Here is a 16,669-nt window from a genome sequence, read left to right on the forward strand (position 1 = left end):
TGGCTTGCACTAACCACAGTTCTGACATAAAATATCCTCCGTGGTGCACTAGTTTGAGGCTTATCTTCAGACTAACCTCGGGAGGTTTTAGTGGTTTCCTCTCCATGTTACACTAATGTGGTTTAGTTTCATCAAAAATTCCATCACGAAGTCAAATTTCTCTCAGTAATTAAGCCAGGAATTTCCTCGCCATCTGGATTGGTTTTAAAATTACAAGGATACGATGTTTGACATTGGCTGTCATAAACTCAAAATTAAGTCGGCTGTTCAACGATTATTATAACTTTAACACTGCAACGGAATTGTGGATATTTCTGATAATTTTTACTAATTAATATCGTGATGTCATTTTATTAGTTTTACTCATTTAAAAGTGTTAAAAAAAGAGAGAAAAGAGAAGAAGAAAAATATCGTTAGAAATTATTCTTGTATGTAAAAGCAGCTTTAAATAAAGATGTGAACAATCCTAATAATTTTTTTCAATGATGCGTATTACAATTGAAACAAAATCTCGTATATTGTAGATCATTTTAAATATTTAAGCCACCCACTGACGGTTCTGCACGTAAAAAATCGCATTTTAACCTGCAGTCTTCTCTGCATAGCAAAACCGGTTTTCCCATGTTAACTGATAGGGGAACTGTGTGTAGGGGAGAAACATTCTCCCAATTTTGCCCATTTCCTTAACCGCCAGTGGGTTAAGCCATTTTTATGAGAAATTTGTTTGATTGTAAACATAGAGTTAAACATTAATTATCCTTTACTTATTTACGAGACACTATAAATATTTAAAAAATAACTTTTAGCATCAGTTAAATTGTGATAAAACATTTATTGCAAAAATGTATTATTTTAACATCACAAAAATAGCATGTAAGTTGTATGAATAAAACTTTTAGACATTGTTGCGTGTTGAATTTATTTCCACTATTAATTACATTATTTTTCTGAAAAATAAAGTTCCTAAACAAAAGATATAAACTAGTCCACTCCAATCGCATTTATTGGCTAAAAATTATCTAATCAATTAATGTTGTAATGAGTAATGACTCCATAGGGTAAATATCAATTGAGAAGCCCGTGTAGAGTTTTTATTCGTTTTTATTTATTTTTTTTTTTTTTGTAATAATATAGTTTTCTTTTTTTTTTTTTTTTTAAGAAATCATTATTTTATTTTTTTTGTAATCATATTGTTTTATTTATTTATTTATTTTTTTTAAATGGAAAAATACCTCTCAAACCCGATTTCATAAAGAAACCTTGACTTGATGGAGAAAATCTCCACCGAGAAACCTATGCAGATGTGTTTCTTCTTCGAGTGCATATTCTTCAACGGAAAAATAATTTTCCATTTACTTTAAAAAGAAGCTTCGACTTGTTAAACGTCGATAATAAAACCCATGTAGAAGTGTTTTTTCTGCAACTATAAATTTTTCACGGGAAAAATAACTACCATTTTCTTCAAACTAAAGTGTCGATTTCAAGGGGGAAGCGTCAATCAAGAAATATATGTAGTTGCGTATTTTTTTTTAATCGTGCCGTAAAATAACTGAAACATTTCCGTACTCTGAAATAATTACCGTAAAATATCGTAATTTATATTATTAAATAATTATTTCTGTAAAAATTACGGTACAATATTTTACGAAAAAAATGGATTTTACGGTAAGAATGAATTTCGCATTAAAATGGATTTTACGGATAGTGAACCCAAATAGAATTTTTTTTTCATTGTAAAAGAATTATCTGAAAAAAAGCTAGATATAAAAGCTGGATATCAATATATCAAATGCTCACTCGCGTTTGTATAAAAACCCTACCACCTTGCAATAAAATTCGTTAAGGGTCATTCTGGAACTAGGATACTATTAGAGATGATTTACAGAGATTCATCGAATGCTTTCGTAATTAACATTAACATTTCTATATCCAGATTCGAGTGAAATTCTCTTTGAACCTTACACTTGGGGAAAATATATGTATTTTAAAATTTTTAATTTATCATTTCTGTTACTATTTATGCCTAAATATAGTAACGTTTCGAGGTTTTAATAAAATCATTTCTTTTGCCGATTTTAATGATTTTTTTTCCGCTTTTCTGATGTGTTACACAAATATTTTTCTTAAGAGCAATACATTATGCACATATTATAAGCAGGAAATATTCAAAAATAATACAGAACTTAATAGAATGAATTCTTTCAGAGAAATATCTCTAATACCATTTTGGAAACAATTTAATGCGTCCGTATCATATTTTTTGTAATTAAATTTTAATGATATAAATAAAATGTATTAATGTGCCTATTTCATTAGCATTAATTTATACTTTATATTATTTTTCAAATTAAATTATACATTTCTATTTCAAGAATCAGGAAAACAATGGTCCTGTCTTATTTTTGTTTGTCGTTTTGCATTAAAAAATGCAGTAATTCATTAGTGCTGCCATCTATTTCTGAAAAGTCAATGTCGCCTTTCAATCATTGTGTTCAATCAATTCATTGTACAATTCCATGAACTTGACTTTTTGAAATATTGTTAAGAGACTTGGTCATAACTTTTTAAATCTAGAATAAATTTCCAAAATGAAAAAAACACCTCTAAATAAAATGTAATTTAAATTTATTTATAAGGAGAATATAAAATATCATGCTTTAATATTATATCAGCGCATTTTAATTTCTTTCATTTTAAGGAATAAATTATTTCTCGTAATGAACAGATCAAATAGTTAAGAGTTTTAGAAAATTATATCAGTCGATTTTGATAATTTTCTTATTACGCAGTTTATCAATTTATGTATTATGTTAATACAGCTTCCAACGTTTTTGGGCCTACATGCAGTTACATGTTGCTCATGGCATGTAATGATTATTTCGGAGAAATTTTATAAGGGATGAAATGGGAGGGGGATTTAAACTATTTTTCCATTCACACACGAATACAATAATAATAGTAAAAAAGATAACTTAAATCCATTTTGAAAAAAGAAAATTCTTATAAAAGAGACAGGAATTTAGAAAATTAGTACCACAAATTTTTTGCAAAAAAAACTTAATTTTTTGTTCGAAAATAGATTTACGCATAGAAATGAGACAAAAAAATAATAAATCTTTAAAAAAGTGACGCGAGGAAGAACTGTAAACTTTTTCATAAAAAAAAATTTAAAAAAAAAAAATAAGAAGTTATTTGTAGCGACGCATTTCTACAATCTATTGTATACGCCAAAATTTTTAGCGTTTAACGACGAATCGAGATTTTTTGTACATTGTATTAACTAAAATTGCAATACGTTTAATTTTTATTGAAGCAATGTTAAAATGTGATCCTTTTGAATGCCATGGTGCTGCCATCTCTTGCGGAAAATGGAAAATAGAACATGGTAAATTGGCAGATTTATTCTTGTTGTAGAACATTTTTCAATAAATAATCGATTTCCATGGAAATGCTAAAATAAAATACGAATTTACATGGATTAGAATATAACCTAGCTCTAAAAGGGATTCCCCATTGTTGAAAATAAAAACGTAATTCTTTTAAACGTTCTTTGTGATTTTATTATTTTAGAGTATTCTAATGCTGCCATCTGCTGTTGAATTAAGAAACGAATTTTTAAAAAAAATTCAGGTATTGTGTCAAATATATTGCTTGCCTAAAAGAAAAAAAAAAGAAAAAAACTTTTTACGTTTTTAAAAATTTTAAAATAATATATAAATTTCATTAGTATTGATCTAAATTTAAAAAACATCTTCAGTATATAAAACTTTAAATAACTTCCCCATTTAAAACTTTTTAGCATCATTTTTTATATTTGTGGTTAAAATTCTTTTTATGTAAAATGATTTTTTCTTTCTTTTTATATCTTCCTTATGCGCTAACAAAGAAATTTTAAGGTTCAGAAATAAATTTGTTTTTGATGACAGTTATCTAACTAATTTAAATACATATATTTCTAAAAATAAGGAATTGATCAAAATACTTTAAAAAGGCGATTTGAGTTTTAAATTAATCATTCTGCTAGTCCAAAACAGTTTTAAAGGAGTTTTAATTTAATGGATGAATATTCTTCACAGTGATAGATACTTTGTAAGGACATCATCATTTGGAATCATATAAATAGCACATATCGCAAAAAGAATGTACATCCTGCTTTCAAAGGGAACAAAAAAATTCCATTGTAGCAATTAAATTTTCTAATAATGAACAAAAAATTTTGCTTCTATATTAATACACAGATTTGACTCTTTTTAAGTCAAAATGTATATTCAAATAAGTGTTTACTTTACCTAATTCATTCCCAACTGAGAAAGGCTGACCGTCTTCTCTTTTCCACTTTATGACAGGGGGTGGCTTTCCTGTAGCTCTGCAAGACAATGTGACGTTTGAATTTTCCATGACTGTTACGTTGCGATTTGCCATGTCAGTAACAAATTCTGGTGGTTCTGAAAAAGAATCCACAACTTTATCAGTAAAAAATCTTATCAAAATAAAATAAAAAATACTACTACTAATAATAATAATAAAATATAACAATTGTTATTCATAATAATTTATAGATTTAACAATATACATTTATGTCTCATAGGGTTCGATTAATACCAATTAATTATTCACGAAAAGCACCAGAAAAAATATTCCACACATTTAAATGGGTATAAGTACGAAGCTGTAGTTTCATTTATTTATTCATTTATTTATTTTAAATAAAATTATCGATAACCTTTCTGTTATTAATTCAAGTGACTTCCTTTCGGACTTATATAACCTGAAATAAATTTAAGAAAGAATAAAAAATAAACAAAAGAAGCAATGTATCACTTGCTTAAATCACTTATGTTGTTATCATAGCAAAAATAGGTAAAAATTAAACTTGGCTCTTGTTTTTATATAAAAATTTTATAATTTCGACTTTATTAGCCCTATCGTAAATAGATTTGGTTTCATTCGATTTAGTGCCATTTTCAGAAATAATGCCTCACTTTTTTAGATAGTGACATTGAAGCTTCACTCACTACACCCGATAGTTCATCTTTGCTTTCTAATTCATTAAGGGCCAAAATCACGACTTTCAAAACAATTTTCAGCTTTTCCATACATATTCATGAATTCAACTGCTAAAAAGCCTAACCTAACACCAAAATTAGAATGAAGAAAAAAAACCTGTCCCAAAATTTTACTAAACTGAACTTTTATTTTCCTCTCAATGTGACCTTCTTCTCATTCCTGACATCGTAAACGATTATTAAGAAACGCTCCAGGTGACTTACTATTAGCGTATTTTATTTTAGGATATTTTACGTGGAATTCACGTAAAAGTTATATACAGTAACATTTAATCTAACGCAAACTGATTCCTATAAAAATGTTTTTACCTAATTTCGAAATGCAAGCTCTGTGCCGGTAGAAAGTATATTAATTTACAACTTTTCCGTATTTTTGGCGATAACTGAATCATCTTTAAATATTTTCAGAACATTGAGTTTAAATACTTTTACGTATGGTGTCGCCATCTATATTCTAATGCGAAGAATGACTCTAGACAAGAGAGAAAATTATTTTCTATGTATCGCAAAAGGTATTAAAATTTATGCAGTATCACCATTCTCCATCTCAATTAGAAAATTAAATAATTACATTGCTTATACGTTTCCTTTTTATATTGACGCATCGAATTAATAAATAGCAAAATATATGCTTCTAACTACATTAAATTCACTCCACACATTTTTAGAAGCAAATTAGGCTCATACTATAGTGCTATGGGATGGGTCTATATGATGGGTCTATATGATGAGTCTATAGGGTGAGCAGCACATCCCACTCCTTCACTTTATAGAAAATTGTCTTCAATTATGTTAACCATATTTATACTCTTTACTTTGCGTGGGTCCACTAAACAAATGATTCTTTAAAAAAATTATTTCTTCACATCTTTGGGTATTTTCGAAAAATTTTAGGTTTACTTTGTAATCTGAAACAAGTTTCAAATGAAATTTTCATTGCAAAAATTTTGTCATTGGAAAAATTTGAAAAGTGTCCTCCTTTGTTTGTTTTTTTTTTTCATGTATGCTCTTAACGTAGCATTATTTGAACAAAAAAATGCTTCTTAAAATTTTTGAGTTCATATTTTTTGACTAATATTTATATTTTTTGAAAAAATTGAAGATAATTTTTTAATCTTTATCAAGTTTCAAATGAGTTCCTCTCTGCAAAAAAGCATTAAAAATATCGCAAATTGTCTTCCCTTTCGTCAATTAGAATTGGTTATTGGTCTTAACTCATCATTGTTTGTAGTAAACAAATCATTCTTAAAATTTTGATTACTTATTTCTTGACATATATGGGAATTTTCAAAAAATTTACGCAATCCGTTTTCTTGTTTTTGTTTTATATTTACTTCTGTGAGCCTCATGCTATACTTTGTGGTGCATGAGGAGTTTTCAATCATTTAAATAAAAATAAAAATAAAATTTAAAAAAATAAAAACTTCTTCAATAATACACATTGATGTGCAGAAATATGTACCCAAAATGTTTAAGACGTAATTTTTATTTCAAACAATATTACGTAAAGCGCTTGTTTGTAATTAGTATTGTAGTAGACATTTTGTAAAATTTTAATAATATTTCGGATTGATAAATTCATTTGAAACTTGATTCAGATAAAAAGTAAGAGTCAATTTTTTTTTAAATATACTCATGAACTTACTTATGTACCCATACTTATAAAAAAATATATTACTCAATATAAGAAGCATTTGTTTAGTCATAACATGCTATGTAAAGAGCATGCATATTGTTAACCCAATTACATTTTTTTTTAAAATTTCTTAAAGCTTCTTGCAATGAGAAAATCAATTGAAACTTTTTCCAGATTACAAAGAAAGTGAATTCTTTCAAAAAATATCCATATATGTCAAAAATAAGTACTCAAATTTTTAAGAACGGTTTGTTTACGAAAAACAATACTATGTTGAAAGCATATAGTCAACATATTGGCGGACACTTTCGTGAATTTAATTAATTTGGAGAAGCAAGGATTTCACTTGAAACTTGTTTCAGATCTCAAAGTAAACACCAAATTTTTCAAACATCTATACAGATTAGAAAAAATAAATTTTCAAATTTTTTAAGAAGCATTTATTTACTTCAAACCATGCTACCTTAAAAGCATATATATAGTTAACATAACTAACGACATATTGTGAAATGTTATAATTTTTGGCAATGAGGAATTTATTTGAAACTTATTTCAAATGAAAATTTGAGCGTCATTTTTTTTCTTCAAAAATACTAATATCTTTCAGGAAAATTTTTAATCAAAATTTTTAAGCTGGATTTGATTACCAAGTTAAGAGCATATATGTATAATTAACGTAATGAAGGGCGATATGCGAATTTTTTTTTTACATTTTTGCAACGAGCAACAAATTTTAAACGTTTTTCAAATTATAATGCGAGCTTCAATGATTTTCAATAATATCCATAAGTGTCAAGAAATAAGTAATTAAAATGCTTAAGAATTAATTTTTAGTCCAAACAATACTACGTTATGAGCATACATATAAAAATAAGGAAGGACATTTTGATATGTTTTTTATACTTTTTGGCAGTCAGGATTTCATTTGAATCTTGTTTCAGATTTCAAAGTAACCTTCAAATTTTTCAAAAACCATCATAGATGTGAAATTGTAAATACAAACATTTTTTAAGAACCATGTGTTTAGTCCAAACCATGCTGCATTAAATCATTAATATAATTAACATAATGAAGGATACATTGCATTGGGAATATTTGCAATGAAGAAATCATTTGAAACTTTTTCCAGATTGCAAAATCAGCTACAATTTTTCAAAAAATATCCACGGGGCTCAAGAAATAAGTAATCAAAAATTTTAAGAAGGATTTGATTACTCCAAACAACGATGTGCTTAGAGCATATACATAATGAGCGTCAATTCCATCGAAAATACCCGATATAAATTTAAAAAAATATGAACTCAAAATTTTTAAGAAGCAATTTTTAGTCCAAACAATGCTAATTTAAGAGCATGCATTTAAAAATAAGGAAGGACACTTCGCAAATTTTTGTAATTCTTTCCAATAAGAAATTCCTTAGAAGCTTGTTTCAGATTACAAAGTAGGGGTCAAATTTTTCAAAAATTCCCGCCGTTGTGAAGAAATAAATAGTAAAATTTTTAAGATACGTTTGCTTAGTCGAAACCATGCTACGTAACGAGCTATGTTACTTCATCCCAACTAAGAGCTTATCAGTGTGGTTGAACTCTCATCCATACGAAGGAAGTGGGGTGTAGCATTAATACTATAGACGAGAGGACATCGACTAAGAGTTGGGTCTAGTGCTTATTTTTCTCCTACTATTGTAATCATGATAAGATGTAATCTTATTGTTTGATCACATATGACCATGAATACCAGCAATCATTTCTTGTCCTGACTACATTTAGTAATTATATGGAAAAAAATACAGATGTTATCTATTGCTGTAATCGACAATGTGCAGAAAACAAAGTCGCATTTAAGTCTTCAAACTGTCGCAATCTGTGTCACTCGATAAATCAGGCTCTAAATGCCGCAGTTACTTTACAATACCTCTAAATCTAACGCAAGTGGTATTTTCAAGGCATTGTCAACTCATGAACGATAGGTTGTATCACCTGTGATCTCTATTGCGAGATATTGTCCTCCATTTTGGGGAATAAGTTGCATTTAGGACATGTTTTGAGAGGAGGAAAATATGTGATGAAATTTACCATTAAAAAGGGTTTTAAATGTGTGGAAATGAATCGGGATATGCTCCAGAGATGGGAAATTTTCGTTTCATTGCATTTGCTGAATATTCAAGAATTAGAATTAAAAGTAACTGAACATTCTCGCATTTAGGCATATTGATGTATATCCAATTTTTTTATGAAAGAATTAGAAAACAAATTTCTCCCCATCATTCTGAAGCAAAGATTTCCTTATTTAGAAGCACCTCCACCTGTTCAACTCTGAAGATCGAACGAGTTCAAAAACCTATTTTTGCATAATGGTCAACTATTCAAATTTCATTCTGTGACGTCTTGTAGTTAACTGTTAACCGAGCTGATAAGAAAGTTGAGTCATATATTTAAAAGGAAAATAAAACTGAAAAGAAGCTCCAATTATCACGCGTTGTCTATAGTGCAACGAAGAATAAAGACCTTGCTAGTAATATTACTTAGTGATTCTCCAGTTTTTGATTGCATCTTATTGAAGAAATTAACATTATATTGTTTTAAAAAGAATACCTGTCATATTTTATTAATTAAAGGTACGATTAGATAATATACACATCCGACTAATTTTGACACATTTTTTTTAAAACTTGCTTAAAATTTTAATGTTTTGTTTGGTAAGCAGCGGTCCTAAAGTTATAAATTAGGTAAAGTTTAAAACTTTGTAAAATATTTTTAAAAATAAGGAAAAATTTGAGCTTAAAAAATACACATTTTTCATGGCACGCTAACAGCTCGACGAAAATATTTTTGTCGAAATATTTTTGTCTGGATTTAAAATATAATTACTTGTGTTTAGAGCTAAACTCTTAAGAACATTTAAAATAAATAATAAGATAGAACTAATAGAACTTAATATTGAATTTTTGAAGATAAATTCTAAGCATTCGTGCTTGAAGTTTGATAAAAATAAAAAAAATTCACACTCAAACCGTAACTTTTAGTTCAAAATAATGTTAGTATTATTTAAAATGTGCATGCAAAGTTTAAAGAATTCCAATATAACTTTTTTTCTAATGTGCGCTAACGTAAAGATTTTCTCAAAATCAACATTCTGGCCCAAACGCATTTAAAAATTTAAGAAAATTCTGAAATGTTAAGGAAATTCTGACAACAAAACAATTAAAAATTCGAAAATAAAATTTTGAAAGGGAGATGAATTTTATTTGTTTTCAAAAATGTTTTTCAAATAAATAAAGGGTTTAATACTCAAGGCCAAAAAAAAAAAATTTTATTTTCATTTTCAGTAAACTGCCAGTTTTGGTTTCGTATGTCAGCATACGGAATACGAAAAAAAATAACGTAATGCCATTTTTAAAAATCGAGATCAAATTCTTAAGTGGTTTAATAGAACAAATATGGATGTTAAAAAAAATGTCGAAATTGCCAATTTTTACCCAGTCGGCTACGCTTTGAGTACAAATTTGAAAGATTTTTGTAAATGAAATTTCTTCGTTCGAAATTCAAAACCAGCATTGTTTCAAAATATTTTCAATTAATTGCAGCCTTTTTGCTTGGCTTTATTTCATTCCATGAAAAATATTTTTAATCTGTTTCAAAATATATGTCAGTACCATCAAAATCTGTAGGGCATATTTCCTATAGATTAATATTTAAATTTCTGCTAATTTTCGAAATAAATATATATTCATTAAAACATTTTTCTCAGTAACAACATCTAGGGGCCATAAACAACATCATCATGGCAATGAATTCTATTAAAAGATTATCGTACTTTAACTGTTAATAGATTGATATTAATTGATAGTTATTTAGGATAGATAGTTATCATGGATTCCTAACTCATTATTTACGGAGTATTTTATAACCACTAAATCTCAAAACGGTTCTTGACATTTTGGTCCCTTACCCATTCAGTCCAGTTACGCATACGATTCGTCTATTTTGACCTGGACATTCCATCCCATTTTTTATATTTTTCTCGTTACTGAGTTTATGTTTCGATGGCCCTAAACAATTTTTTTTAATTTATTAAATTATTTATTTATGAAGGGACTGAAAATCGGGAATTTTGAATGGCTATTATGAATGCAAAAATTATTAAATATGGAATTTAATGTCAAAAGTCTTTACGAAGGATTGTCTACAATTCTCTAATGAATTAGCGAAAAACTTTGTGAGTTTCAATGAAAACTATTATTTTTTACATTCTGTTGATGTAATTATGTAAATTATCATGTAATAAATTATTATGATTGTTAAGTTTGGTAAACACGTAAATAAGTATATAGGGATTTCTGTACTAACTACTTTCACACTGTTCTATCTGAAAAAGCTTTTCAAATAACCCCTATTCGAAAAAAAAAGAAAATGCTTAAAAAAAGAGGCACAATGTTAGATTCCAAAAAATTAGTAAAATAGAAATAATGATTATTACAAAAAATGCTTTGCATATTTGGCAATATTTTTGTCTTTAAATTTCAATAAGTAGAAGAAAAAAAGGCGGAAATAATAAGAGATTGAATGTTAACGAGATCAAGATGCGAGATCAAAACAGCGTGACCAAAACATCCAGCTTCGTCTCAAAATGGTTCTTAATTTCATACTCGAAGTTGGTACTTCCTAACGTTCCTAACCTTCCTAACGTTAAAAAATTAATGTATTCAAACTTGTTTTATTCCAAATCCTTCAACACCATAAGGAGATTCAAGCTGTTTGTTTTTCCAAATATGAAACACAACGAAAAATAACGAAAATAAAGGATGAAATTAAACCATCATCTGCTTACGTAATGATTCAAATGCCTTTCCCCGTTCGGAAGAACTCTAATACTGATGCAAGGTTGACTCAGTTATAGAAGGATTAGTGTTCTAAATTTCGTTGACTTAGCACAAACTGTGGGGGATTTCTTCGTTTTTCTATTCATGGAATATAACACTGCTTAATTTCGCTGTAAATGTCAAATTTTACCCCTTATTGTACCTAGAAGTTCCACTGTCTTCTGTATTGGAGCACAAAAGCACAGTTACTGAAAGACAGCTGCGAATTAGGCTGCTCCAATTATAAAATAAAATCCAAGTCAATTATAAAATAAAATTTAAGAAAACCTATATTGACAATGGGATTAATAAATATCATAGTAATTTTTATCATGTTAAGATTAACTTAAAAAAGACAGTTAATAAGACGTAACATTTATTTATATTAAAATAGAACTACAAATATAAACCTGTGTTCATAACCAATATAAATCCGGGAAAATTCTGTTGTTTTGGCAACATTGCGAAACAAATTTCTTTTCCACAACTATTCCATAGAGTTTATCACGTTATATCATTCATTTTTAAAATTGGCACCTCCAAATTTATTTCAACTAAAGAAAATATTTTGACATTTATTTGAAACGAAACAAATATTCTAAATTTCTGTTTTCGTTTTTTGAAATATACATATTTGCTTTTCTTCCTAGAGGTTTTAAACTCAAGTTTTTTTTAGATATCGATTTTGCGGTAAAAAGAATGATCTCCGCTACAAAACAAAAGCTCTTTATAAAAATGAAGACATTTATTGGACGCGTGATGGCGAAATCGTATTTCCCAACTTTGTTCAGTAGACATCGGGTAGGGGTGGAGATATCTATTGATATCCAACGAGCCACGAAAAAGCTAGTTACAGCTCTTCCGTGAAGTTATTTAAAAAAAAAAACCCTTCTGAGATACTTACAGGGGGGACTTTAAAGTGAATAGGATCAGTCTGCTGAGCACAGGAGGTTGCTTAGTGTAAAAAAAATAATGATATGAAGAAAATGAGAGCAGATATGCTGACTTAAGACAACGTCTGTATGAATACAAAGTGGATATTTAAAGGCTCAGGTGCAACGTATTAAGAAGGTGCTTAAAATAAAATAAAACGTATACCAGGAAAATAGAGAAACTATTATTCCATTGTCTTGTACAGTGCTCCTTCAATAAATAAATAGTACTTTAAATTTTACCCGATTTAAAAACTGTACATTGTTTTGCAGTATTCGAATTTATTAAGGTTGCTTTGAAGCATGTTTCAATGATGTCAGATGTTTTAAAAATAGTTGTAGAAAATGTTTTCTTTTTATTAAATAAGAAAAATAAATAAATTAATTCTAAAATGTTTGAATATTATTGCCCTTTTGTCTGTTGTAAGTTTTAGGAATAAAGATAAGAAAATATTTTTTCTCTTTTTTCACTTCCTGTAGCTAAAAAAAACTTCATAAAAGCATGCCTAGTATAGATATTATAAGACAATTATGTGCATGGCTTGCGAAGAAACAAATTAATAAAGTCATCGACTTCATTGAAAGCAAAATGAATGGAAGAAAATCAAATGAAATTAAAATGGGCCCCTTGAGTGAGATGTTCAGCAATTTTATAATTTATACAAGTTAATGCAATTAATATAGCCCATACTACTCATGTATAAACATAGAAATTACTATTTGGAAAAATTAAGTAAATTTTGGAAGAATTCGTTTGCATTCCTTTAGCTAAGGAGGTTTTGAGCAAGGGTCGGAAGTCATTATATTATTTAATAGAGTATCACTTTAATACAATGCTATAAAATGTTGAAAGCTATTATAAACATGATTCGCAAATATAAATTGTAGATTTTAAATAAATGCAGATGGCTTATAAGCATATTATAAGAAAAAAATATATCATTGACTAATAATAGAGAAATACAGTGATAATTTATTAGTGCAAAATGTTAATCTGGATTTTATTTTCATGATAAGGTTTACTAGTCTAATTGAATAAAATCGAATTGGCTCATTGGTGGCATCTGACGCATTTATCTTTAAGTATAATGAGCACGTTAATTTTAATTGGCATTTTTTTCCAAATTCCTTTAACTGCATTTTTGCATATTAAATTTTTCTTTTTACACTGGATAATCGTATACACCTAATACTTATTGAATTTTCGGATATTTGGTCAGTATAACTCAGGTATCATCATTGGTTAAAAAGTTTTAAGTCAAAATTTATGAGGGAAAAAAAGTCAAAACAACGTGAGAAACACACGTTTACTAGCACACATTTCCAGACTTAGAGAAGTATTGCATTGGACAAATATATCGTGGAATAAATTTCGCTCACACTTCGTGACTTTTTTTTGGAAGTGAGCGATACATTTCATATGTAGCTCACTCTGTTCTACGTAGTTCTTCCTCACACGATATTTTCTATAAGCGATAATTTTTGGAATCGAGTTATTTTTGTCGTTTGCGAGATTTTGCTTACAGAACATTCAGTCCTCATTATACTTCTTTTTCTACTCATCATTCTACTATACCATTCTTTGTACACATGATGCATTGTTCTGTTATTATTTTCTTCGAGATCGGTATCATCTGCATAACATTCTGCCCTAAACATACTCTGTTCACATGATATTTTGCCATTGCTTTTTCTTCTTCTTCAAAGTAGATTTTGCCCTCACGGTATTTTGTTTTCCTTGATTTTACTCAATGCAGTTCTGTCGGACAAATTTGAAGAGCTGATTGGATGATTGATTTTAGTGCTTTGCAATGAAGTTATGTAAAGGAGCTTTTAAGTTTAAACATTAACCTTTGGAAATGAAAAGCATACCTTTCCTTAACCTCTTGTTCGTAAGCAACCAATTTTCAAAACTCATAAATCCCTAACACTTATTAAAGCTGTTTACTTCATGGCAATCCCATTCTCATGTCAAAAAACCGGTTTACTAGGGTAATTCATCGATTTTTTGCTGTCAACTATTTTTAAATTAATTTCGTTCATTTGTATAAAACTTTTCTAGTTTCTCACTTCTATCTAACGAGATCTTTGGAACTGGAAGAGTAAGCAAAGTAAATTACTGTTGTATACCTTATTAAGACTAAAATAAGAATTCAACCATTTAAATCTCACTTCATCCGAAAGATTTTATCTAACATCTACTCAAAATTTTATTTGTGAAGAAATTGTCTGATTATTCATGAATGATGATGCAGTTTACCTTTATAAACCAAGAACAAGCCATACTGATTTACCGATAATTCAATTCACTAAACTTAATTAATTAAAATAAAAATTTATATAATTCTTAGTAATTTTTCATATTTTATATTATTCATTCTTAATGCATTTGATATTTTAGGAATGACACTTCGTGTTTAATTTAGTTACGCGTTTCGTGACTCTATTCCAGCGAAAAACTAACTCTTAGGTTACAGCGTTTCCCCAAATGACGTGGAATTTAGTTGGAATATACTGTCCAACAGTTTATTTTCTGCAGGGATATATGCACACAATCCTAATACCATTCAACCTATATAGACTATTTGGTGAGTAAAGTTTTCCAATTAAACTTGTAATGCACACCAAGGTTTCTCGGAGAGTGGGAATTTGCATTTGCAAGATCTCTGTGCAAACAGTATGGGGGCAAATAGAAAACGAGAGGATCAGCCTTCGGGCTCTAAAAGCACCCGGATGGAAGCTTTTAAGTTAATTTAAACTATTTTAAAATACGGTTTTATTGTCACCCAAGTGATAGAGAAAGTATCCACTAATTCTATAAAGCTATTAAATTTAAAAAAATAAAAAGAATTAGATAAATAAATTTTCAAAAACTGAAGGATTTAATTTTTGTTCACTATTGAAGAAATGGTCATAAATTTAGAGCTGAAAAGGAAATAGTTTCGATAAATTTAGAGTTGATGAAAATAGAAATAAACTTCAAAATTAAACCTAAAATATATAAGTAATAGAAGCAGATGGAAAAAATAAAAACACTACATTACTCTAAATCCGAAAAATATGATTTATTTCAAAATCCAAACATTTGAGAAGTAGTAATTCTTTAAGCAGTATGTTTAATGCAAACATGCAAAATAAATAGCAAAATGCACCGTTTTTAAAGTAACATACTTTGTATACATTGCTAAAGAATTGAAATTGGAAATAATAGAGAGTTTGAAAATTTTGTATTGGCTTTTATCGGTTTGAGCAATTTTAAAGCTAGTAAGTATTAGTTTAAATAAATTTGAAACGGTCAAGAAAAGTAACAAACTGATCAATCATCGATATTAAGCCAAAAATATAGGAAATTTAAACAGAATGAACTAATAAAAAATTATACTATAATAATTTTTCTACTATACTATACTAATACTAATTACTATACTAATTACTATAATAATAGCGTATTATAATAAAATTATATTATAATACGCTAAATCCAAAAAAAAAAAAATTTCTCATTTCAAAACCTGAAATTTTACTTATAAACAATTAAATAAGGGAAAAAGGAACATTAAAAGGTAGAAAACAGTATTTTTAATGTAAACAGGTAATACAAAGAGAAAAATGCTTTTTTTTTCATTTCCAGGCATAAATGAACATGGCATAAATTGCTGAAATTCATGCTATGATATTCTTTACTGTTGAAAAAATCGGCATCAATTCAGAGACAGAAAATAATTGGTTAAGAAAATTAAGAGTTGGTAAGTGGATATAATATACGTAATAGATATAAACTAAAACTTTATATTAAATCTTAAATATTGGAATTAAAAACAAACTGAAACAATATAAAAATTATACAATGCTGACTTCGAAAAAATATTTATTTCAAAATTTAAATTTGGCAATCAAACAACTTTTTAGCCAGTATGTTAAAGGAAATTAAGCAAAAGGAATTTGTTAAAAAAAATATGTAATATGCTTGGCGATCTTGTTAACATTGATACCACTGAGATATGGCACATTAATTCTCACAAGAAGAAATCGATATAAAATTAGAAATGGAAAATATTGCGAAAAATATAGACTCGGAAAAAATAGAAATAAATTGTATATTCATTCTTATATAATCTAAGATGTAAACCTATTAAGTATGTTTAAGGAAATTATGCAAAGGGAAATTTAAAGA

At 27.9% G+C, this 16,669-nt stretch overlaps 1 protein-coding gene across 1 annotated transcript in view; it reads right to left on the reverse strand.

Annotated features, from left to right (window-relative positions):
• LOC107444984 (lachesin) overlaps positions 1-16,669 on the reverse strand; it is a 186,174-nt gene that overhangs the window by 32,965 nt on the left and 136,540 nt on the right. The window contains exon 5 of the mRNA XM_016059278.4: positions 4,290-4,445. Coding sequence (XP_015914764.1) covers positions 4,290-4,445 — 156 coding nt within the window. The remainder of the gene's footprint in view (positions 1-4,289; positions 4,446-16,669) is intronic.

Source organism: Parasteatoda tepidariorum, chromosome 8, assembly GCF_982258835.1.
Source record: "Parasteatoda tepidariorum strain Cologne lab strain chromosome 8, Ptep-v5.0, whole genome shotgun sequence".
Lineage (NCBI taxonomy): Eukaryota > Metazoa > Arthropoda > Arachnida > Araneae > Theridiidae > Parasteatoda > Parasteatoda tepidariorum.